At 37.7% G+C, this 25,206-nt stretch overlaps 5 protein-coding genes and 1 long non-coding RNA gene across 6 annotated transcripts; 4 read left to right on the top strand and 2 right to left on the bottom strand.

Annotated features, from left to right (window-relative positions):
* LOC104769467 (feruloyl CoA ortho-hydroxylase 1-like) lies at positions 7,757–9,157 on the top strand. Its single transcript, XM_010493684.2, has 2 exons — positions 7,757–8,314; positions 8,464–9,157. Exons 1-2 carry the CDS (start codon positions 7,791–7,793, stop codon positions 9,044–9,046), a joined length of 1,107 nt encoding a protein of 368 aa, XP_010491986.1. The 5' UTR covers positions 7,757–7,790; the 3' UTR covers positions 9,047–9,157.
* On the bottom strand, positions 11,016–13,486 carry LOC104769466. The gene is made up of 3 exons (XM_010493682.2): positions 12,768–13,486; positions 12,296–12,459; positions 11,016–12,207 (listed from the first exon to the last, which is right to left on the bottom strand). The coding sequence occupies exons 1-3, from the start codon at positions 13,444–13,446 to the stop codon at positions 11,140–11,142; spliced, it is 1,911 nt and encodes a 636-aa protein (XP_010491984.1). The 5' UTR covers positions 13,447–13,486; the 3' UTR covers positions 11,016–11,139.
* LOC104769465 (tubulin beta-6 chain) lies at positions 16,025–18,425 on the top strand. Its single transcript, XM_010493680.2, has 4 exons — positions 16,025–16,183; positions 16,619–17,023; positions 17,125–17,394; positions 17,558–18,425. Exons 2-4 carry the CDS (start codon positions 16,630–16,632, stop codon positions 18,241–18,243), a joined length of 1,350 nt encoding a protein of 449 aa, XP_010491982.1. The 5' UTR covers positions 16,025–16,183; positions 16,619–16,629; the 3' UTR covers positions 18,244–18,425.
* LOC104769464 lies at positions 19,739–20,058 on the top strand. The gene is made up of 3 exons (XR_764395.2): positions 19,739–19,784; positions 19,868–19,931; positions 20,019–20,058. It is a non-coding gene; the product is annotated as an uncharacterized LOC104769464 (long non-coding RNA).
* On the top strand, positions 21,290–23,555 carry LOC104769463. The gene is made up of 6 exons (XM_010493679.2): positions 21,290–21,505; positions 21,837–21,890; positions 21,984–22,053; positions 22,813–22,853; positions 23,186–23,245; positions 23,338–23,555. The coding sequence occupies exons 1-6, from the start codon at positions 21,440–21,442 to the stop codon at positions 23,389–23,391; spliced, it is 345 nt and encodes a 114-aa protein (XP_010491981.1). The 5' UTR covers positions 21,290–21,439; the 3' UTR covers positions 23,392–23,555.
* LOC104769461 (CLAVATA3/ESR (CLE)-related protein 22-like) lies at positions 24,342–25,206 on the bottom strand. The gene has a single exon (XM_010493678.2). The coding sequence runs from the start codon at positions 24,845–24,847 to the stop codon at positions 24,539–24,541; it is 309 nt and encodes a 102-aa protein (XP_010491980.1). The 5' UTR covers positions 24,848–25,206; the 3' UTR covers positions 24,342–24,538.

The raw sequence follows: 25,206 nt of genomic DNA, 5'->3' as shown, positions 1-25,206 counted from the left end.
TTGATATGTCTGTATTTTGCATCTCCTTAGCCTGTATTTGTCATGCCTTTAGCTAGGACAACTAGTTGTTTTGCATCATTTTAGAACCTCTTTCGTACATTTTGCATGTTTAGGAAGTTTCTGCATCATTCTTGCATACATTGCGCATTTCGGAGTTTTTCAGGTGTTTAGGAGACGTTGGAAGCGCACACAATCGAGCTGCTCCTCACTTCCTAAACCGAGCCATGCTCCTCACTCCCTAAACCGAGCCATGCTCCTCACTTCCACAGTCGAGCCCTCCTCACTTCCACATTCGAGCGCTCCTCACTTCTACAACCGAGCCATGCTCCTCACTTCCACATTCGAGCGCTCCTCACTTCTACAACCGAGCCATGCTCCTCACTTCTACAGTCGAGCCCTCCTCAGTTCTACAATCGGGCTACTCCTCGCTTCCACAATCGAGCCATCACTCGAGCCACCGGTCTAGGGATTCAGCTTTTGACGTCTTCATGAAAGTTGTAGAGAATTGAGTCATCTTTCCAATGCCGTTTATTTCAAGCCAATCGGAGGTGTGGTTCAAGAGTTATCATCGTTTTAGTGGATACGTATACACCCAGCTCGAGCCACTTTCACAGACCATGCTCGAGCCATTTTCACTCACACCACTGGAGCCACTCCTACTCATTCCACTCGACCTCACTCTAGGGAGAGACGACACACGACTCGACCGCACATGTCAGGAAGACGTTCCGTCTTATGCGCTTCAGGAGATTCCCAAACCGACGCTTCACCTTGTCGTTTTAAGTTTTAGGGATTTACATGTTTTTTACTATAAATACATTTTGTTAAGTCTTGTTTTGGATATCTTAGTTTTTATCTCGTTTTGTTCTTAAGGTTTACCTAGCCTCCAAAAAACGTTCTGAGACTTGTATTTCCGATATCTTTGAGATTATTGAGATTTTGCATTTGATTCCTTTTACAAAGTTGTTCACCTTATTTTTATCCACCTAATGATGCTTGATTCAATGATTTATGTGTTTGCATGCTTGATGATGAATTTCGGATCTGAGTAGTGTAGTAGTTCTTGAGGATGGGATAGATTAGGTGGAGGATCTTAGGATGTAGAGTGTTTAAGCTTTGATTGTATGACTCCCTTCTGGACTAGAATTAGAAATACTAGTTTCTCTCTGATCAATTGGAACTAGGTTTTAGACATCTCCGCACCCAAAAGGTGTTCGATGAAATGTCTGACCAACTAGTGCCAGAGACTTACGTTCCTAGCCTAAGAGATTAGTTGTCTAGGATGTTTGTTGACGTGAATGAACTTGTTTTTCATGCCATGCTTGATCATGTTTCTCTAGCGAGAGCTAGGTTTGGAAGTGGTTGAGTTTGAGTAGCTTTTGTCAAGAGATTGGATTAGCTAAGAAGTGATGCTCATTATTTAGGGATGGTTTGCTTGTGACATGTTAAACACGCTATAGACTAGGATACTCCACCGACATCAATTACTCCCATCCTTAGGACTTCTTTCTTTCTGATTTTTATTACATTCCCGGAACTGTTTCGTTTGTTCATGCTTAGAATCGTTCTCAGTTTCTCTCATTCTTGCTTGCTTCTTGTCATACATTTTCGTTTCTGTTTCTGTAATTCATTTCATTTTGTATTTTGACCATTCTAGGATTGTTAGAAAAACTCTCTCTTGAATTGGCTTAACTTGTGATTGCTTGATTGCATCTTGAGTGACTAGCATCATCCCATTTGGATTGACACCTTAAGTATTACAACGCATAAGGTTAATTGAACCTACTAGGAGAAACAAAAATCTTAGTATCAATTTGGCGCCGTTGCCGGGGAAGAGGACACAGCAGAATATCGCCCAGAGGAGTACGGCCCAGAGCAGTTCCACTTCGAGGAGTACTCGGATCCGAGAATGTCAAAGGGGGTCAGAGCAGCTCATCACAGACTCAACCTGCTTCAACAATGGGGGAAAGCCAGAGACAAAACGGTGAGCCGTTTCACCAAGACTGTCATGAACTTCATGCGTAAGTTTAGCTGTTCCACTTCCACAACCGCGGTCCCTAGGTCTATCCCCGAGGATACCAGACCAATGCCAGGACGCCCTTCCGCGAACCTAGAGCGAACACCTTCTCCGATTCCATCTCCAGCACGTCAATCCTCATATGTGCCACGGCAGCGCCAACCTTCTCCCGTCCCTTCACGCCACTCGTCACATGAATCTAGGGAGAGAAAAGGACACGGTTCGCGTGGTTCAAGAGCCTCCTCAAGTCGTCGATCAGCGCGTCGTTCTGCAGCTCAAGCTGAGCAAGAGGTTGAGCAACAAGTTGAGCAGCAAGACGATTATCAGCCTACGGATGTGGTAGTATTAGTCTCGGACCATGGTGAGTCCAGAGTCGACGACATGCAGTGTGACGAGCAGCCGAACATATATCAGAACACGCAAGCTGTTGAGCAGCAAGTCGACCAACCGGCTGACGTCACACCCGCGGATCCTGCACAAGGCGAAGGGCAGAGTCAGTTTCACACACCAACTCCTTGGGCGAGCTCAGACTCCTTCTTCTACTACTGAGGTACTCCGACCCTCCATTTGTACATACCATTTCATTCCTGCATTGTTTCTGTTGTGATTCTTAAATCCTCCTGCAAATTTTTCTTACACAGGAGACTGTGTAATTTAAGTTTGGGGGAGGGTTTGAGATGATGTATCTGATGTTGTGTTCTGTGATTCTTATTTTAATTTTTACACCATATCATATTTGAGTTTGCATCATATCTATTGCATAAAAAAAAAAAAAAAAAAAAAAACAGAAAAAAATCGAAAATCTCCACAAAAACAGAGTGTTCATGTAGTTTGCATTCGCATTTTAGGATTGAGTCTAGTGTTGTGCATGTAGGGTTGTTGCATTTAGCATAGGGGTTGATGATGATTGTAACCTTGTTAGCATGCTGGATTCAATAGGATAGGATCAAGGCCCTTGTTATTAGTTCTTTGATGCTTATTGATTGAACTTGAAAATGTAAAATTGAAGCATGTTTTGAATTGATATCATTCCCTATCTACCTGAACCTAATCTTGACTTGCAATTATCATGTGATGCATTGAAGTTGAACTCATGGATACCATACACATACTTGGATTGTCTTTCACATTTTTACCACCCTTGTCAATCCAAGTAGCTGATTCCCATCTTTGGAACAGTTCCCCGCACCCTTAACCAACCGTTCTTTCAAGCCAATTGTTTTCTTGAGTGTCAGGCCTTTTCCGAGTTGAGCTTGTTAGAAAGTGTTAGGTTCTAACCGACAAGAGTAGGATCCTGTGTAGTTCTAGTTCGCGTTATCCGGACTAGTAGGACTAGGTGAGAACTCGAATTTTGGGTATTGGGTATGGATTTGTGCAGAAAAGTAAAGAAGTGGAAAGTCTTTAGGAGGGGGATGTGTTTACATAGTTTACAAGTCTAGTAAAGGATTTGGGGTGAGCAAAGTAAAAAGAGTTATTGGTTCTGGGCATAAAATAAAAAGATTAGACAAAGAAAAAAAAAAAAAAAAAATAAAAAAAATACTTAAGATGTCTAGAGTCCCTAGAAGGAAAGAAAACGAACCATAGTGATAATAAAGATCTCCCAATCCGCTAGAATGAAAAGAAGTGAACTCTTCCTAAGACTAAGTGTAAAAAGTTTGAGATGAAGTTTCTGATGAAGGGTAGAGATAGGACCAACTTCGGTTTGGAGTGTTCTTTGGGTAGACAGGGCGCTGCTCTTGTATGTATCAGTTGGTTTCAACCTTTAGCCTTCTCTTAAGCTCAACTCCTTTTCGTGAGAGAACCTTGTTCTGTATTGATAAAACCACGTGATGAGGAGACCATCTATGTCTCAAACCTTTACCCTAGCCAAATGAGTTCAATGACATTGTTTAGCTTGATTCACGGTTCTCTGTTAATGAATGTTAAAGGGGATGATTGATAGGATAGCATGTGTAGATTTGAAATAAAGTTCCTTCACCATGCATCATAGAACTAAAAACAAGGACCTTGATTCTAACTACTCTATTCAGCATGTTTTAGGTTCTGAGACCCCATCTTCACACCTCTCTTCCATACTCTGTTCTTGATAGTTTGCTTGAGGGCAAGCAAAGAATAAGTTTGGGGGAGTTGATATGTCTGTATTTTGCATCTCCTTAGCCTGTATTTGTCATGCCTTTAGCTAGGACAACTAGTTGTTTTGCATCATTTTAGAACCTCTTTCGTACATTTTGCATGTTTAGGAAGTTTCTGCATCATTCTTGCATACATTGCGCATTTCGGAGTTTTTCAGGTGTTTAGGAGACGTTGGAAGCGCACACAATCGAGCTGCTCCTCACTTCCTAAACCGAGCCATGCTCCTCACTCCCTAAACCGAGCCATGCTCCTCACTTCCACAGTCGAGCCCTCCTCACTTCCACATTCGAGCGCTCCTCACTTCTACAACCGAGCCATGCTCCTCACTTCCACATTCGAGCGCTCCTCACTTCTACAACCGAGCCATGCTCCTCACTTCCACATTCGAGCGCTCCTCACTTCTACAACCGAGCCATGCTCCTCACTTCCACATTCGAGCGCTCCTCACTTCTACAACCGAGCCATGCTCCTCACTTCCACATTCGAGCGCTCCTCACTTCTACAACCGAGCCATGCTCCTCACTTCCACATTCGAGCGCTCCTCACTTCTACAACCGAGCCATGCTCCTCACTTCCACATTCGAGCGCTCCTCACTTCTACAACCGAGCCATGCTCCTCACTTCTACAGTCGAGCCCTCCTCAGTTCTACAATCGGGCTACTCCTCGCTTCCACAATCGAGCCATCACTCGAGCCACCGGTCTAGGGATTCAGCTTTTGACGTCTTCATGAAAGTTGTAGAGAATTGAGTCATCTTTCCAATGCCGTTTATTTCAAGCCAATCGGAGGTGTGGTTCAAGAGTTATCATCGTTTTAGTGGATACGTATACACCCAGCTCGAGCCACTTTCACAGACCATGCTCGAGCCATTTTCACTCACACCACTGGAGCCACTCCTACTCATTCCACTCGACCTCACTCTAGGGAGAGACGACACACGACTCGACCGCACATGTCAGGAAGACGTTCCGTCTTATGCGCTTCAGGAGATTCCCAAACCGACGCTTCACCTTGTCGTTTTAAGTTTTAGGGATTTACATGTTTTTTACTATAAATACATTTTGTTAAGTCTTGTTTTGGATATCTTAGTTTTTATCTCGTTTTGTTCTTAAGGTTTACCTAGCCTCCAAAAAACGTTCTGAGACTTGTATTTCCGATATCTTTGAGATTATTGAGATTTTGCATTTGATTCCTTTTACAAAGTTGTTCACCTTATTTTTATCCACCTAATGATGCTTGATTCAATGATTTATGTGTTTGCATGCTTGATGATGAATTTCGGATCTGAGTAGTGTAGTAGTTCTTGAGGATGGGATAGATTAGGTGGAGGATCTTAGGATGTAGAGTGTTTAAGCTTTGATTGTATGACTCCCTTCTGGACTAGAATTAGAAATACTAGTTTCTCTCTGATCAATTGGAACTAGGTTTTAGACATCTCCGCACCCAAAAGGTGTTCGATGAAATGTCTGACCAACTAGTGCCAGAGACTTACGTTCCTAGCCTAAGAGATTAGTTGTCTAGGATGTTTGTTGACGTGAATGAACTTGTTTTTCATGCCATGCTTGATCATGTTTCTCTAGCGAGAGCTAGGATTGGAAGTGGTTGAGTTTGAGTAGCTTTTGTCAAGAGATTGGATTAGCTAAGAAGTGATGCTCATTATTTAGGGATGGTTTGCTTGTGACATGTTAAACACGCTATAGACTAGGATACTCCACCGACATCAATTACTCCCATCCTTAGGACTTCTTTCTTTCTGATTTTTATTACATTCCCGGAACTGTTTCGTTTGTTCATGCTTAGAATCGTTCTCAGTTTCTCTCATTCTTGCTTGCTTCTTGTCATACATTTTCGTTTCTGTTTCTGTAATTCATTTCATTTTGTATTTTGACCATTCTAGGATTGTTAGAAAAACTCTCTCTTGAATTGGCTTAACTTGTGATTGCTTGATTGCATCTTGAGTGACTAGCATCATCCCATTTGGATTGACACCTTAAGTATTACAACGCATAAGGTTAATTGAACCTACTAGGAGAAACAAAAATCTTAGTATCAACAGGAAAGTCTAACCCGATATAGACCACGTCCACGTGTACGGTATTTTGTTTTTGATGGGGGGTTGAACTTAAACTCAATTTTGATAGATATGCCTTTATGGTAGATTGGTTGATCATAAAATGTTGGAAGAACCATCGTAAACCCTATATTCTTATGATTGCTAAATATTCTTCACTGTGAACGTACTAGCTCTCGTGCCACTCAACAGAATATATTCAAGTAAAATACTTGAGTCACTGACGGTTCTACAATGCGTAAATAAGTTATATGTTTATACAACGTTACCCGTGAATTAATCCAGTAGGAACAGAACAATAATATTTTTCCCGCTTTTTAAACTCAAAACTTACCACTCATATTGCATGATGCCATAATCGTCGTGTACAGTGTTTTGTTATCCTTCTCAACTATTCCTAGTCAATGAGGATTGAGGAGTACAATTTTTCAATAATTGAATGATAAAACCGAAAATAGATTAGCTTTCCTAGCAATTATGTCTGCACAAGCGTCGGCCTTGAAACACGATGAAAGGTTGAAGACCTTTCCTTTAGGCATTCCAATGATCGATTTGGTTGAATCACTAAGATACACATCCGTGAAACCCTGTCCACATAACACTACATATATCTTTAGCTTTTGTATTCTTGTGAGAGTTTAAATTGAATATTAGTCAAGGTTCCATTTTCATGCTCAAATGAATAAATAATTGAGATGTAGGGCAACTGTATATACATGATTAAAGCATGGAATGATAACAAATGCTTTATAGGAAACTGTTAACTATTGCATAATATAATAGATTTCTCAATTATTAAATAACAGACAAATGCTTTAATCAAGATAGACTGGCCGGCTTTCAAAACATACCTCGACGATATCAAGATAGACAGGGAGGAGTTTTCTTCTTTCTCCTTATCTTTAATTTCAAAAAATACTAATATAAGTGCGGATTCTCTGGCACGTCAAGCACGTACCATTCCACATCATGTTTTGTTTGTAGACGATTATTTTTGTTGTAAAAAAAAAAAATAAACAAAACAAATGCTATTCTCTTTAACATCGATACATTTACATTTTCATATTTTGAAAATTTACCCAACATGACATTTTTTAATGTCAATACAAAGCATCCATATCACATACTTTTTTTTTTCGTTTTCTGAACGTCTAACATTCACAACCTAACATAACTAAGTTTTTTTCGACCATTTAAATTTTGATTTATGTGCTTTGATGTTTGATCCATGTAATTAACGTGTGGTGGATTTTGTGAGAAACTCTTCCAAGGAGCTTGCCTGTTCACTTAGTAATAGTTGATGCTAGTCTTTAGCTCCGGTTTTAACTAGTTGACGACATGAATCTTTCACTTTAGTTTTAACTTTAATTTTGAAGACGATACTCTTCATAATTAATTTTATTTTTAAATATCTTTTGCCCAATCATGTAGTTGAATTATATTTTCCTTTTTCAAAAAACATCCTTCAACGTGACATTTTTATGTGTATAAATAGCATCCACATCATATACTATTTTTTCATCAGTGACTAAAACTCGCTAACTATTATTACTAAAAACTGAGAAGAAACATGAGTCCAGCTACCACCGACGCCGATCAGACCGCCTCCTCAGACGATTTCGAAGTGAGAGACTACGTGGTGAACCAACGGAATGGAGTGAAAGGACTCGTGGACTTTCTAACCCTAACAGCGCTTCCTTCTGTATACATTCAAGCTCCTCAAGAACGCTTCACTTCCGACAAGATCCTCGTGGGATCACCAGTCCCGGTCATTGACGTGTCCAACTGGAATGACCCGAACGTGGCTAGAGAGATCTGCCATGCAGCGACGACGCTGGGGTTGTTTCAGATAGTGAACCACGGGATAGCTCCAGAGGAGTTGAAGGGTATAGTTGCGGCTGCGCGTGGATTTTTCGAGTTGCCGGCAGAGGAGAGAAGAAAGTATTGGAGAGGGAGCTCGGTGTCGAAGACGGCTTGGTTGACCACAAGTTTCAATCCTTACAAAGAGAGTGTTTTAGAATGGAGAGATTTCCTCAAGTTTGAGTATCTTCCTCAACAACATAACTTCGCTATCACGTGGCCTCCTGTATGCAAGTAAGTATTGTTAATCTAACGTCACTTACAATATGGTTTGATGCGGTTTCGGTTCTGATTCATTTTCTTTTGGATAAAGTTAGAATTAAAATATAATACATATGATATTTTCCGTATAAATAATAAAATAGTTTGGTAACTTTGTATAGGGAACAAGTGATAGACCATTTCAAGAAGATCAAGCCAATCACCGAGAAGATTTTAAACATACTCATAAACAATCTAAACTCAGTCATCGATGATTCCAATAAACAAACCCTCATGGGAACTATGAGAATGAACTTCAACTACTATCCAAAATGTCCTGAGCCAAGCCTGGCCATAGGAACTGGTCGCCACTCTGACATCAACACTCTTACTCTCCTTCTACAAGAAGACGGTGTCTTAGGCAGCCTGTTCGCTAGAGCCACCGAGGATGGGGACAAATGGATTCATGTTCCTCCAATGCCTGGAGCGATTGTGGTAAATATTGGAGACGTGTTACAAATATTGAGCAATGATAGGTACAGAAGCGTGGAGCATTGTGTGGTGGTCAATAAATGTTGTAGCCGGGTTTCCATTCCGGTTTTCTGCGGACCGGTTCACGATTCAGTTATTGAGCCGTTACCGGAGGTGTTAGAGTACAATGAGACGGCTCGGTATAGAAAGACTGTGTATTCTGACTACTTGAAGGGTTTCTTTGAAAGACCTCATGATGGAAAGAAGACTATTGAGTCGATCAAATTACCATAATATGATTTTAAAAAGCTTTAAAATCATATCTATATCTCAAAAATCGAATAAAGAAATAATCTCTGTATGTTGAATTTAGTCCTCATATAATATGTTTTATCATTTGCTATGATTTCCCTCATAACTTTTAAATCATAAAGAAATAATCACAAATATGATTTTGAAAAGCTTTAAAATCATATCTATTTCTCAAAAATCGAATAAAGAAAATTTCTGTATGTTGAATTCAGTCCTCATATTAATATGTTTTATTTTAACCTTTCAGAAAGATATAAATACACTTTATCAAGAATCAATTTGCTCATTGAATTGGAACTATTGATTTATGAGGGAAATCATAGCAAATGATAATGGAAAATTCACCGTACGTGTCAGAAAGCTAAGTTGAAAACAAACAAAAGAATACATTTTGGTGGTGGAGTGGCCGTTTCTTTTGGCGTCAAAGTGAAACATATTTGTGAGTGTTGGGAAAGGTGTGGTTGTCAATGAGTTGATTGATGATAGTGATCATATATATGCAGAATGTCACATGCAGAAAGAACGGTCCAAATTTTGGACTGTTCATTCTTATATGCATTATGTTTTATCGTGACAAAATAAAAAACGTGACCAAAGGAGAAATTTTTTTATATCAAACATAATGCTTAAGAATGAACAGTCCATTTTTAAAAAAAGTTTGGTAACGCTCTTTTCTTTGATTTTAAAATGATGTGTACCTTTAAATTTTCATGATTTCCGGACTATAACCAATGTTTTAGCTTTACAGGGTCTGATGATCATGTTGAACCATGAATCGTATTGGTTCACAATTCGATCCGATTATTAGAACGCTGATGTATTCTCCCAACCATGTTTTGTCTCTAATCGGGACCAAACAAATTAGTGAAAGCAGAAAAACATGATTTTATTAATGCACACTAAATTGATTTTTTTTCTTTTGTTTCTTCCAATCATAAAGCCATATACAATGATTCACCTGATTTCAATCATTGTACTATATATGATACGCACTTGCTTAAGAATAATATTATATCTAGTTTATTAATTAAAGCAAATAGAACATTTGTAACGCAACGAAAATTAGCAAAAGAAACCTACAATATATATGGTACTATGAGTGGAGAGACGAGGTTCATGAGTTGGTGTGAAGTCATATTTTCCTAAGTGAGAGTGGGGATGACGCTCTGTCGTGATACATGTTCATCCACAGCTTAAATTAAATAAACATCGTTAGGATTAATGAATCATGCTAATTAGTTTCCTAAACAATAATAATGCTAATTAAAATTTAAGTTTTAAATGGCATGACCAACTGAAACCATTTAACAAAAGAAATTGGTACTGTTGTCTCTGTTCTGGATCTGTCGAAACAAGGCTGCATATCTTCATTGAATGCTCTTCTTACACCCAAGTGTTATGGTCTTATGGACCTCCATTTTCCCACTGGCTTGGACTATCTAACTCCATGTTTAACAGCTGGACTTCAATGATGGATTGGACAAAGATTGGAAACCTTACCTCTCCTCAAACGCTTCGTCTATTGATTGTTCACGCTTTGGTTTGCATTGTCTGGAGGCAGAGGTATAACTTGTTGCATAATCAGATTAGGATACCGGCAAATCATCAACTCAATCACAGCAAGGAAGCATCTGAAAATTTTCAGAAACCTTATGCCACTTTGACTACTACACTAAAGAATTCTTCTTTTTCCTAAGTCTGTTTTTATTGTCTTTTTTTGACAAGGAACAATTTCATAGGTCTGTCAGTTTGTAACACCTAACTTTCGTTACATTTGATTCACTCGCTGTTCAAATACGATACTATATAGAATTTTGTGATCTTGTTTGGTACCTTCTTTTTCACTGTTCTTGGAACTTTTGTGGACCAATGACTCCTAGTATTAACATTACGCTAAAGAGTCATCCGACAATGCGTTTAGATTGGCATGTTGGTTAAACTCCAACTGTAGGGTAACAAAGAATCTATTCTTGGTATTGATATAAAACGAGTACCATTGGTTGCTGCTATTACATCATCTATATATAACTTTCAACAAAAACTTAATAACGAATTGTTGGAATACCAATATGTTGCTAACGTAATGACCTATGACAAACCACAGTCTTGCAAGAGAGATCATCATCAATGAGCCACAAGTTCAAGTCTTCAAGCTTTGTCCGAATGATATTGGAACGGACCTCAGGTGACCAATAAAACACCGCCTTGCCATCTCCCAAGGATTGGTTTGTGCTGGTGACTGTATTATCTGCAACACCCATCGTCTCTAGAGTCTTAATCCTCTTGCCCTTTTGCTCCACTAGCTCCTTCACTAGATGAATAAAATCTATACTTTGTTTTGGAGTTGGATTCTTAGTTGCTGAGGATGCAATGCTGTGTAGAAACTCATTGCTCCATAACTTTCGACTGACTGATGAAGATTGAACAATCAAAATTCCAGAGCTTTCCCCGGTATAGAAGTCGTACTCTGAGCTGACTTTGTCAATAAGAGGACCTTTATCAACCAAAAGCGCATTACTTGAAAATACCCAGGTGCTGTATCCGAGTTCTAAGCATTTCTTAACAACGTAAGCATTGCCTAGAGCCTCCTTCACTGAGTTTGGATAAGAAGTTTTGCTTTTGATCAACTTGTCGAGAAACATATCCGCATCAATCACAGGATGTCCCCTTCTTGAAAGATCATAGAACAACTCAGAGCTAGGGCCAATAAAAATGTGGTTTGGAGTATTAAGCTTCTCGAAATGGCAGAGTAAGTTCCTGATAAACATCTCGTCTGCATCATATAGACTGATCAGAATTACGGTTCTCTCTATCTGCACAGAAGGAAGAATGGTGCCAAGTTCATTCAGGTTTCTCACAACCCTACCGGGAACAACTTCGCTGAAACAAAAATCGTACCACTTAAGGTTGCTCAAGGGTTGGAGTTTCAGAGAATCATAACTGATGGAACTTTTATTCAATAACTGTGAGTCTGGCCCAGCGGTTTTCGCATAGTTAACACCAGAATCCCTGTGAGAGACACTTAAAGCCCCCTCATTCGGAAAATTAGTGTAGATGTTAAAATAGCCACGAGAATGAACAAACTTTATGAACCAAGGTGTCCATATTCGTTCTCCTAGCTTCTTGTACCATCCATTTGACACCTGAGCAAACACCCCATATAACAAATGAACCCCCATAGAACTAAGAATTTATAAACAATAAAAAATCCACGAAGAAGAAGAAAGTTACCATGCCATCAAGGAAAGGCTTCTTGCCGTTCGCCTTGTGCTCGTCAAACCATAGTCTGAACTCTTTCCACGGTCTTGGGAATAGAAGCTGTCCCCAAGTTCCCACCAACTGATATAACAGAAGATTCGTTTTGGGATCTACATGTATTTTATTTCCATGTTTACCTGCAGTTGATCACTCAATCATTCAGTCACTCTTTCAGACGTTTCTAGTAACAACTCCACAAACACATGAGTCCAACTTCTTACTGATATATACTTGCATAGCTCAATCATCTAAGAAATGTATTATATCCAAGGAACTTCATTTTCTCTCTAATTGAACAATGTATCACCAGATTCACAATTACTAGTAACTACAATGGATCTATTGAGCTCCTTCTATCAATCGATATGTTCCTGATCTATCTCAATCCTTGTAAGTTTGTTCATTACGACCTGCATTGCTCAATTACAGAATTAGAAAATGGTACCTGGAACGAACCTTGGTCTCTGAAGGGAAGCACCATAGACGGAAGGATTGAAATTGGAAGTATCATAGTAGTAATGACGAATCACGCGTTCCAGAAAACCATAGTAAAGCGGAGAAAGCTCAAGATCATCTTCAACTATAAACGCGAATTCGTGATCTGAGCTAGGCCACCAAGCCTCAAGCCACTGCGATTGTAATCCGACGTTATCAGTCCGATAGTGAACAACTTTTTCCCCAAATCTCCAGTCGAATCTATCCACAAACCCTAGGATCTCCTTCGCGCTATTCAAGTTATCTTCAACAGGTGTAGTATCGTTCCTCGCGAGGTTGAAATGATCGATGTAGACGTGGAGGTGGATTTGTCCTCTGTCGCCGGAAACGCCGTAGTCTGCGGCGGAGAGAGATCTGAGACAGCGGGAGAGAGAGTGGAGACGGTTGTAGGTGAGGACTTTGATGAGGAAGGTGAAAGGAGGGGCAACATTGTAATTTCGTCGGGAAGTGGTTCCTCGACGTCCGGGGTAAGAGTGAGTGGTCTCGGAGACGAGAACGAGGAGAATGATGACGGAGATACAGAAGAGAAAGAGAAGTAGAGGAAGTAAGTTTTTCTTGGGTTGGGTAAACATCATCGCCATGGATCTCAGTGTTAGCTTTCTTCTTCTTCTTCCCGATTCAGAAACCATTAAAGAAGGTTTTGCAAATCAAATTTAAAAAAAAAAAAAAAAAAACTCGGCACCATATGCGGAAAAAAAATGACGATGACGATTAGTGTTTAATTAAAAATTATGTATGAATATAATTATAATGCTAATAATTACGTAAAAAATATTCAATAGTAAGGTTGCTTTATTTCCTCACATTGTTAGACTTTTAATTACACATTAAATTCATATATCTACACGAACTTACTATTAAAACAATATACTTACTATACAACAACTCTAGATGAACTTTGTAGGTAGAAGTTGAAAGCGAAGAAGAAACTACACACCAGTACAAAATTAGAATTGAAGTCAGGTGAGCTGTTGGCATGTCACATGGGAAGCAAAAGGTACTTCATGTGCATTGTTCCTTTTTTTTATAATCTCCAGAGGCCTTCTTTTATTATTGTCGATATCAGATTCCGACCCACAAGCTATGCAAAACAAAAGCCATTCATCCTTTTTGCACACATGACATACCATCCTAATTTCTGAAAGTTTACATTGATGCTGCCTGCCTCTTAATCAGATCGATTTAACACTTTTCTTAATCAACGTAGATTGTTTTATCACGTCTGGTGTTTATATATCATTAAATGTTGGTGAGATGAGCAAATTGGTTTATATCATTAGTTAAAGCTTTTTAACTTGGTTTGAGTAGTAAGCATATGGTTGTTCAATTGAAAATTTATAATAAGTGAGTGAACTGAAACATCACTTTTTAGTGTTTTGCAAGCGACGACAAATTTGACGTAAAATAAATATTAAATTTCCATCACATACTGATACGAATAATGATACGAATAGCTAACCGATCAACGTGAAACATGGTGAAATGTATTGATTGACAGTAGATCCACCACATACTTACAAAGTCGCGTCATGATTAAATCCAAACGAGGGTATCCAATGCGTATTTTACATATACATGTAACATAATCGTCGTAATTACCACATTATTAATATGTATCTTCACTTTCTCTCAAATCTCGTGTTACAATTATAATTCTCCTATAAAACTTCATAATAGATTACAGTAGAACCTCTATAAATTATTACTCAGTAAATTAATAACCTCTATAAATTAATAAATTTATTCGGTTCCAAACTGAGACTACTGAAATTTTGGACATTATTCGATAATATAATAAGATAATATTTTTTTTGAAATCCTTTGTACATATATGGTCTCACTAATAATATAAATTAATAATTCTATAAAATTATTTGTAAATATATGTATATATCTATACATTAATTTTTATTAGAGTTCGTTTTTAATATTTTTACTGTATAAATTTTTTTGAGTGCTATCGTCAAACATGAGAATTGTTATTTTCATTGTAATTTATTTTATAAAAATATTAGTTATAACCATTAAATCTTATTATTAATTTTTTACCAAATTAGGAAAGTCTCTCTAATTATTAAGTTATCGAGAAATTAAATAGTCTATAAATTAATAGATTTCCCTGGTCCCAATATTATTAATTTATAGCGGTTTTACTGTATAATACATTAAGATTTGCACAAACAAAATTAAAAAGATCATACATGAATTAGAAATTTACAGGTTTGATTTGAAACAAATTTGATGACTGAATTGCTTGTAGGCTGTAGACACAAAAGAAAAAGAAAAACTCAACATAAAGGATACACCTAAGACAGCAGCTAAACATTAAAAAATATTATTGAAAGCATTTGTAAATACATACAAAGTTACAAACGGTAACCGCCGGTTATTACTATGACAACCGCAAATAGTGTAAATTTATATTTAGAAATTTGAGGTTCCATAAAAAAAAAAAAGCCTTGAAATTATAAGACATTCAAATAAGTGAATTTTATTTATCATCCACAAACACAAATATTTGGACAATGTAAATTATACCTTATCAACTAATATAGATGATCGTCCAAAAAACAGTTTATATATATTTCATTATGTGTAAACTGATTGCTATGACATGTAGAGAAAGATTCATGTTAATATTTTTAATACTTATGCTTATTTGTTCAAAGTTCAAACTAACTAAACTTAGATCTCTTAGTTAATACATGTACAAAATATGCATTAAGTATTCATCTAGTACTTGACAATGGTACTGGTGATTTACTATTCATCACATTGTCAAATGCAATATGAGATCAAATTTTGTTTTTCTTGGTGGTTTTGATTTCATACATCTCATCCCAAATATCAATTCCCCTTTTTTAATTTTGTTTATGCATATTTGACGTGTATAAAAAAAAAATTATCTAACATTGCGTTCGGAATTAGTAATAATAATCTTGATCACATTTTATATTAGAACAATGGTCCGAATGTATAAAAAAAAAAAAAAAAAAGACTAATTGTCAAATGTTAGAGAGAATTTCATGTGACAACAATAATTGGGTATTTTACTATTTTGGAAGAACCGACAATCACAATCAAATTAACACAAAGTAGCTCCCACATCTCTCACCCAACGCCAATATCTATCAACGTTGATATCTCACCATCCAACGGCATCCAAGCTTCCGATATATTTGAACCAACCACAGCCGTTGGATCAAAATTTACCCCTTTCCCTCTTCTTACTCTTTCATAAATAAATCCACCTTTCTTCTTCACTCTCACCCGTCTCACACTACTACTTCCCCCCTCTCCTAACTCCGATCGAGCCATCGTTGTCGCACTCGATCGTCCCAATCTCGCCGGGAATCTCTCTACACCGTGAGTTCCTTTGTTCACTCTCTCGTTTTTGTATTTGTTCTCTATATGTACGCTGAGAAACCTAGGGCATATGAACAGATACGCGACTCCTACTACTCTGACTGTACTAACTTGATCGAATCCTTTTCCTCCAAATCTCAATTTGATCTCGATCTGTTTCATTTGTGCTCTTTTGACTTGAGTTTTGATTTACAAATCACTTGAATAACATGGCGTCGTTTGAATTCCGAGACGAATTTGTAATCGGAGTTGTGTTTTTGGATTGATTTGTTTGGATCTGATATAGATTGTTCATTTTACGATCTCCAGATTTAGTTGTTGACATCCGATCTAATTTCATCTGGATCTGATACAGATTGATTTACCTTGGTTCTGTGTTGTTCATGTGATGTTGATTTCTAATCGAGATCCTTGTTTTGTGCATTTGGTTTTCAGATAAATAGAAGATGAGAGAAATCCTTCACATTCAAGGTGGTCAATGTGGGAACCAGATTGGTTCCAAGTTCTGGGAAGTTGTATGTGATGAGCATGGCATTGATCCAACTGGTCGTTACGTTGGAAACTCGGATCTGCAGTTGGAGCGTGTTAATGTTTACTATAACGAGGCGTCGTGTGGAAGATATGTTCCCCGTGCCATTCTCATGGATCTTGAGCCTGGTACTATGGACAGTGTCAGGACTGGACCTTATGGTCAAATCTTCAGACCTGACAACTTTGTTTTTGGGCAATCTGGTGCTGGTAACAACTGGGCTAAAGGGCACTACACTGAAGGAGCTGAGCTTATTGATGCTGTACTTGATGTTGTACGCAAGGAGGCTGAGAATTGTGACTGTCTTCAGGGTATGTAAACTCTTATTAGTTTCTGTTTTCAGACCCAAGAAAGTTTACTGAAGGTCTTTGCATTGTGGTTTTGATATGCATTTTATGAATTTTTTTTTCAGGTTTCCAAGTATGCCACTCGCTTGGTGGAGGCACTGGGTCTGGAATGGGAACTCTACTCATATCTAAGATCTGGGAAGAGTATCCTGATCGAATGATGCTCACGTTTTCTGTCTTCCCATCACCAAAGGTCTCAGACACAGTGGTCGAGCCATACAATGCAACACTTTCAGTTCATCAGCTGGTAGAAAATGCTGATGAGTGTATGGTTTTGGACAATGAAGCCCTTTACGACATCTGTTTTAGAACACTTAAGCTGACCACTCCTAGCTGTAAGTCCTTTCTTCTCTGCAGTTGTTTTGTGAAAATCATTGATCTCGGCAACCTTGAATGTTGTTGTTTGGTGATTTTAATGCGTCCTTGATTAAATCTTCAGTTTTGATTCGTTCTGTCACAACTGTGTGCTGATGTCTTGTGATGGCTTGATTGCAACAGTTGGTGATCTGAATCATCTGATCTCTGCAACCATGAGTGGGGTTACATGCTGTCTTAGGTTCCCGGGTCAGCTCAACTCTGATCTGAGGAAGCTCGCAGTGAACCTCATCCCTTTCCCTCGTCTCCACTTTTTCATGGTTGGTTTTGCCCCGCTCACCTCCCGTGGATCCCAGCAGTACCGCGCACTCACCGTCCCTGAGCTCACCCAACAGATGTGGGATTCAAAGAACATGATGTGTGCAGCAGACCCTCGTCACGGCCGGTACCTAACTGCCTCGGCCATGTTCCGTGGCAAGATGAGCACAAAAGAAGTGGACGAGCAAATGATAAACGTGCAGAACAAAAACTCTTCCTACTTTGTGGAATGGATTCCTAACAACGTGAAGTCAAGCGTCTGTGACATAGCGCCTCGAGGTCTCTCAATGGCATCGACTTTCATAGGGAATTCCACATCGATCCAAGAGATGTTTAGGCGGGTGAGCGAGCAGTTCACAGCTATGTTCAGGAGGAAAGCTTTTTTGCATTGGTACACAGGGGAAGGAATGGACGAGATGGAGTTCACTGAAGCTGAGAGCAACATGAACGATCTAGTGTCAGAGTACCAACAATACCAAGACGCAACTGCGGATGAGGAAGGCGAGTATGAAGAAGAAGAGGATGAAGAAGACATACTGGATCATGAGTGAGCGAAATATTTTACCCATTTTTTAAGTATCCCTCTCATCTTCTTATCCTTGCTCGGTATATGTTTATTGAGTTTCGTATGTCTTGTTTGTGATGATGGTCTGTGTGTAAAAGTGAGGTCGGATCTAATTTTTTTATGTGTGGTGTTGTTATAAATGGAGTTCATTGTGCTTTTTTGTTCTTTTTTCTTTTTCTTCCAATGCTTTTTCTACTTTCAATGGTTTGGTTTCCACATTAGAATGACGTAAAAATGTTGGTTTTGACTGTCGCCGGACCAAGTTATCAAATTATGCGTGAGAGCTTGTAAGGACCATTTGGATTTTGGTAATAAGACCATGTGCAACGGCGTACACTTTGGTCGTCCCTCGGTTTTTTCTGATTTTAAATAAATAAAAAAAAGCCTAATATCAAAGCAACGATTCTGGGATGTTTTTCGTCCGTCCACTTGGACACGTGGTTTATTGTGATTGGTAGTAGAATTTTGCTGGAGTTAAAACAAAACAATTTCGCGAGAGAAGGTTGTCGATTTCTTTCTTCTGTCTAGACGGCGACGATTTCCCGAAACCGATCCTCTCCATGTAAGCCCTTGGTCCTCTTCTCTCTCTCAAATCCAATCCCCTCTCTGTTTCCCTCTATCTTCTCCCTCTCAATCTTCCTTCAGCTCTTGCCCTTTCGTTTGGTTCACTAGCTTTCTCTGTATCATCTGATACCCTTTCGTTAGCAAAAGCGGTGGTGGTGCTTCTACTTATTATTCCGACGATTTCGATAGAGATTGGATCCATAAAGTTGTTCAGAATGATCTGTGGGATAATCCCGGAATCGAAAAGCTTCTTGATTTGATATCAGCTCCGATTTGGGTTCTGGTTGAATTGAAAGAAGACCCGAAATTAGTTTTGAAATTCTTCAAATGGTCGATGAACCGTGATGGGTTTAAGCACACCTTAGAATCGTACTGTATAGTAGCTCACATTCTGTTTTGTGCTAGAATGTATTACGATGCTAATAGTATCCTTAGAGAGATGGTTTTGTCTAAGAAGGCTGATGAATCTTCGGACTGCTATGTTTTTGATTTTCTGTGATCTACGAGGAATGTGTGTGTTCCTGGTTTTGGAGTGTTTGATGCTTTGTTTAGTGTTTTGATTGATTTAGGAATGCTTGAGGAAGCTTTCCTGTGTTTCTCTAAGATGAAGAGATTTAAGGTTTTCCCAAAAACCAGGTCTTGCAATGGTTTATTGCATAGGTTTGCCAAATTAGGGAAGACTGATGGGGTGAAGAGGTTTTTTAAAGACATGATTGGTGCTGGTGCGAGACCGACTGTGTTTACTTACAACATAATGATAGATTGTATGTGTAAAGAAGGAGATGTAGAAGCTGCTAGAGGTTTGTTTGATGAAATGAAGTTTAGAGGTTTGATCCCAGACACTGTCACATATAATTATATGATTGATGGTTTTGGGAAGGTTGGTCGATATGTTTGAGCTCAACCCTGATTGAAACAGAAGCAAGAAGCTAAACGAGCTGCCAAAGCAGAGATCTATTCAAGGTAGTAATACACTACATTAACCTTTTTTTTTCAGATAGTTAAGTACTGTTGTTCATCTCCTGACACGGTTTGTGTTGGCTCAGGAAACCACATTTGATCCCGTCAGCACCAGAAAACGTGGATGGAAAACGACTGATTACACCTCAGGTTAGAATTTTTCCAAAGCACACAACAAACATCATCTGTTTCTCTACCTAGCACCGTAGTTTAACGTTCCTTTTCACCAAAACATAGATACAAGGCAACCGAGGATTGACCCGGCAACGCAACAAGGATTTATTAATAGAAGGTATACCACACTTTTTCTGATTCTTTACATCTCGTGGTACAGGCTTAAGGGACAAACATCAACTGCACACACAAAAACTCTGTTAGTTGCGCATTTTCTCCTAGTTGGAAAATCAAAGAAAAGAAAAGAAAAACAAGATTTGGTTTCTTTACTGAATCATGCAGAAGAGGAAGCCAGAATCGTTGAGGAGTAGAAGGGCTCTTCATTAGCTGCAGTCATTCAAATGGCATTAATTTCCAATAACTCAGAGGAGAAAAAAATGAGTTAAGAGAGAGATGTTGTACTACACACCGATACAAATCTCTCCACGGCTTCATGAGCTGCATCTATACTTTTTCCATCATGGACTAGCTTCAGTGATCTCTTGAAATCTCTATACCTGCAATATATGGAGATTAATAATGTTGGGGCAGAGTTTTACCAAAAAAACAAGTCATTTGCAAAGAGAGTGAGAGATGATTAATACTTGTAAAGAAAGTCGAGACCACCAGAGATCTTTGATTCCGAGCCCAGCAACTCGATCAGGCCTTCTCATTGTTGCATGTATGAAATGTAACAATATTATCTAGTGCACAGGTAGAAACAGACAGTGGTGTTTGTATGTCAATGTTAATGTTATAACAATGTTAATGTTAAATTTATGTTAATTTGTATGTTAATGTTAATTTTTATAACTTTTAAAATATTATTATTTTATTTAGGAGACCAAATACAAATAAACACCAATGCTCATACTTAAAATAAGAACCTTTCAAAATAATACTATTAAATTTGGGGGACCAAAATTGGTCCCTAACCAATGCCCATGCTCTAAGAAGAACCGAAGTGTATACATTATTATACATATATATATATATATATAACCCCAGATCATAATCACCACATATGGAAGAATCTATTTTTATTGATGAATATAATGCACCACTTTTTTTAAGTTTACACATTCCGCTACACATTTTTAGCATTCAAAACAAATTATTAAAATTTTAATGTTTTCAAAATATGATTCGCACTAGAAGAACCTGACCAAGATGGCCACATATTGTAGATCCTAATAGTTTGTATTATTTTAACAAATCAACCAAAAAAAAAAGCCTAGTAACCAATAAACCCTTTTGTTAGTATCAGAATCAGATTGAAACTGAAGACGGTTTGGTATTACAAAATTAAAAATCTTAATTTATGAAATTTGCCCTTTTTTTTAACTAATTTGGAACAAAAAAAAAAAAAAAAATTCGGCTGGAACGAAAGTTACGAAACGGGTCTCAAAGCCTTTCACCACGGAAGGAAGGTGCATTAGACTCAGTCAGATTCAAAAGAGACCGAGAGAGAATCGGAGGAGAGAAATAGAAGAAAAAAGGAAGCCATGGACGACCAAGAGTTTCGTAGCCTCCTTGATCTCTTCCCCGTCGTACGCTCTCGCGACCACCGTGTAAATCTCTCTTCTCTCTGTTATCTCCGTAACTCTTTTTGCTGCTGCTGCTGCTGCTACTGTTCCGCGAACTTGATTTTTCCTCTAAAAGAACCCTAATTTCCTCAACTTCTAGTAGTTTAGGTTTAGAAAAGGGAATTCTCCTTTTAGGTCTAATCAATTCTCCAAAAAAAATTCTCTCGCTGTCATATGGTTTAGTAAAATTGATCACTGCTCTGAGCTTGTGATCGAGTTTTCTTAAAGATCGTGTTAATACACAATTAAAAATGTCAGTCAGTATATATATCTGATGCTGAATTGATTCATTGCTGACTGTGTTCTGGTTTTTCAGGCTGATTTAGACTCTTCAAGACAACCAACTTCACAGTCAGTTGTGGACCGAGAGGTATATTTTGAGATCTTTAAAGGCTACTTTTCTTTATTTGCGGATGATAACATAAGATTGAATTGTGATGGAACTTGGTATCACTCAACGCAGGTAAGTGAGTGGCACGATGCACCGAGTATAGCTGAGCCAAAAGACTTGCAAGATCGGAAGACTGATCAAGGTATGCATCTTTTTTTTTTCTTGTTTATTTTTTTGTCGGCTAGAATTGCATTAGCTACCAGCGATATTCAGATGTTTCCTGTGTTCTACAAAGTGCTGTCTAATTGTTTACATAGAGAAATCTAGGAGACATTGTTTTCCTTCATTGAAGAGGGCAATCAAATGTGTCTTAAAAGAATCCTAATCATATTACCCCCAAATTGAGAACCAAGTTAGAGAAAAATTCCTCAGGGTAATCATGAATCTATTTGATATGTTTTTCTATCAAGAAGATGGCAAAAAGAATCTTGATGATGTCTTCTTGGTCGCTTTTCTTGTGTTTTCAAGACAGACTATGTGAAAACCCTCGTGATAATTGGTAAATTTGTCCTGTCTGAACGTCTTGGAATTCTTACATTTCATCCAATTATAACCTATAGTTTTGTGACTTTGTTAGGTGTTTCCCTCAGCTAACCTTGGATATGCTTTTACGTGATCTGACCATTATCTGGCTGTTGTTTTCCATTCTTGGTTTAGTGAAAAAAGTATCCCCACCTATTCATACATCCTTTTGCTTAACACAGACTGGTATCTGTATGCTTCTGTTGTACACATATATAGCTAGATTTTAAGCTGTAGAGCAAGCATTTTTTTATTGTTGTGAGTAGGATTTCCTTTAGCTCCTTTTCCATATCTTTGAGCATGGGCATTGTCTTTTTTTTTTTTAATCTGCCTGCTTTTGCATCCCTTAACTTATTAATTAGTGGACTTCTTATGACAGATAAATTCTGGGAAAAGCTGAAGGCGGCTGCTGGAAAGAAGGTAACTATCACCAGTGACTTTACTCAAAACGTTTCTAGTTGTTGAATGATATTTATAATGTAACTTTCACAAAGAAAGATTTGAAGCTGATAATATTAATAGATAAAGTAGTCTTCCCATATTCATTGCATTTTATATGGAATTGTGAATAAGAGATTTGCCAGAGAATGGAGATGGTGGGATATGTCTTGTTAAGTTGTCAACTTAGATGCTTCTACTGAGAGAACTGATTCTTGTTTTATCTCTGACTCTTACCACATATACTGAAATGTTCTTCTATTCGGGATATGATCTTTGTTTCTGCACCTTAATGAACCATCTCATCTTTGCAGGTTGGTGAGGTTGAAGCAGAGAGGTTTTGCAAGGCTTTCGAGAAACTACACAAGAAACTTGTATGTGTCGCACATTATCTTCTAAAGACGTTTATTGAAGATCGGTACTAATGTTTTTGACATTTTTTCTTCTCATGTGTTTTTGGTTTCAGGTGTATGAAGAATTGGATCCAGAAGCTGCAAAGCGATACTTATTAAACTCTTAAATTTGTGTGTTCTATAGTTCTATACAATGTGCTTCCAAAAAAGTTTGGTTATGTGGAGACAACTTCAACTCTTGTCTTTTTGTTTATCGTAATTATGAGTAAGCAAAATTCTCTTCTCGTGTTCGTCTTAATTATGATTTTAAGTCTTTCCCAAATTTTCCATATCTGATCGGAATCTTTTACTCTTTTTTTTTTTTTTTTTTTTTTTTTTTTTTTTTTTTTTTTTTTATCTATATAAATGCTAATTTCTCGTTCTTGTGATTTTCATGTCGAAAATCTCATTCTTTGTCCCTACATTATATCTCCAGTTTTCCGACAGCCTCGTTCTGTTTCTTACATCTGTCCACCCACACCTCGTAAACTGTAAAGTCATGGTTAAAATACAGTAGTCTAGTCTATGGTAAGAAAATTTACAGTATACTATAGTACCAAATTATTTGAGTTTAGATCTAAAAATTGTCGTCTCTGAAGATAACATTGAGAATAGCTGCAATTTCTCTTTCTTACAACTGTGGCTCATTAGTGTCAAATAGGGTTTTCGATCTCGATAGTTCTCTTTTTACAGCTTTTGTAGAATAATGATATATGCTATTCAACCCAATCTTATTCAATAATGGAAGCATGAAATAGCTTTGTAATAATCTTACATCTTTCACATCCAACTCTGTGTAATAGACTATATAGCTTTTATGATTATTTCAATTTAACAATGATGTTCAACTCTTTCTTTCTTTCTTTCTTTTTTTCTTTGGCATCAACAATGATGTTCATTTTATTATCATTATCAAACTATTCGTACCACACGAAATTCCACCAGTTTCATATTCAAATCAATGGGTAGCAAAGATAATTATGCGTATCATACACTAAAGTACCATATTAAGTATATTATAAAATAGAAATATCTTGGAGAAACTTAATAAGCAGCATTAATAATAACCATATTCAAAGACTTGTTGTCCAACACTCTTAAAAATCTCATTCCGCCAGCTAGAAGAACACAGAAGTTACAATCACGGCAGATCACGTACGACGATATAATGTATATCAGTGTAAGAAGAAAATAATATATGGTTCTTTTTGTTTGCACAAATGTATTTTATTCAGACGACAAAAGATTCACAAAACTTATAAATGCAAAAAAAAGTTATCTATTGTGCAAAGGATTAGGACCTGTGAAGACCCTTCTCTTGCCATCTTCAAATACAACTTCATCCCCGACTTTATTGGTATATCTTGATCCTCTTGACGCAGCATTGGAATCAAGATGATGAAGCTCTGGATCCAAAATTTCAGGTTTGTTCAAGCTTCCATGAGGTGAATGGTGATGAATATTAGGGGAAGAAGAAGAAGAAGCTTTAGCGTAAAGAAACAGAAACAAAAGAAGAAGAAGCATGATCAAGGCAACACTCGTGATGTGTTTTCGAGATTTTCTTCTAGAGTAGTAGTTTCCCATCTCTTCAGAATCTTCAAGATATATATAGAGAGAGAGTTTCTCTATAATATCGATTTTTTAAGAAGGTATAAAAAGATCTGAGCAAGATCTGTTAAATTCTCTCTCTCTCTCTCTCTCAAAGTCAGTCTGAAAGAATGAGAAGAGAGGAATGAAAGTGATGGAAGAAAAAGCAATGGGGCTTTTAACCTATGACTTGCTCCAAAAGGTTTGTTGCTCTCCCTTCCTTTTTTTCTGTATCACTTTCTACAAATAAAGAGAAGAAGAATTTTGTAAAAATATCATTATATTTTATAACAAAGTTTTTGGTTGATATCATGTCCAGGGGTCTTAGCTGGATTAATTTGGTCAAGTGGTAGTAA

This window comes from Camelina sativa, chromosome 20 (genome assembly GCF_000633955.1).
Source record: "Camelina sativa cultivar DH55 chromosome 20, Cs, whole genome shotgun sequence".
In the NCBI taxonomy this organism is placed as follows: Eukaryota; Viridiplantae; Streptophyta; class Magnoliopsida; order Brassicales; family Brassicaceae; genus Camelina; species Camelina sativa.
This window is presented reverse-complemented; position numbering and strand designations above follow the sequence as displayed.

Bases quoted from the DNA above. Each gene is read 5' to 3' on its own strand.
- LOC104769467 (XM_010493684.2), top strand. From the start codon at position 7,791: ATGAGTCCAGCTACCACCGACGCCGATCAGACCGCCTCCTCAGACGAT. The intron at 8,315-8,463 runs GTAAGTATTGTT...AACTTTGTATAG, and splicing joins ACGTGGCCTCCTGTATGCAA to GGAACAAGTGATAGACCATT.
- LOC104769466 (XM_010493682.2), bottom strand. From the start codon at position 13,446: ATGGTTTCTGAATCGGGAAGAAGAAGAAGAAAGCTAACACTGAGATCC. The intron at 12,460-12,767 runs GTACCATTTTCT...GATCAACTGCAG, and splicing joins GAGACCAAGGTTCGTTCCAG to GTAAACATGGAAATAAAATA. The intron at 12,208-12,295 runs GTAACTTTCTTC...GTGTTTGCTCAG, and splicing joins AGCCTTTCCTTGATGGCATG to GTGTCAAATGGATGGTACAA.
- LOC104769465 (XM_010493680.2), top strand. From the start codon at position 16,630: ATGAGAGAAATCCTTCACATTCAAGGTGGTCAATGTGGGAACCAGATT. The intron at 17,024-17,124 runs GTATGTAAACTC...TTTTTTTTTCAG, and splicing joins GAATTGTGACTGTCTTCAGG to GTTTCCAAGTATGCCACTCG. The intron at 17,395-17,557 runs GTAAGTCCTTTC...TGATTGCAACAG, and splicing joins TAAGCTGACCACTCCTAGCT to TTGGTGATCTGAATCATCTG.
- LOC104769463 (XM_010493679.2), top strand. From the start codon at position 21,440: ATGGACGACCAAGAGTTTCGTAGCCTCCTTGATCTCTTCCCCGTCGTA. The intron at 22,054-22,812 runs GTATGCATCTTT...TTCTTATGACAG, and splicing joins AGATCGGAAGACTGATCAAG to ATAAATTCTGGGAAAAGCTG. The intron at 22,854-23,185 runs GTAACTATCACC...TCATCTTTGCAG, and splicing joins AGGCGGCTGCTGGAAAGAAG to GTTGGTGAGGTTGAAGCAGA.
- LOC104769461 (XM_010493678.2), bottom strand. From the start codon at position 24,847: ATGGGAAACTACTACTCTAGAAGAAAATCTCGAAAACACATCACGAGT.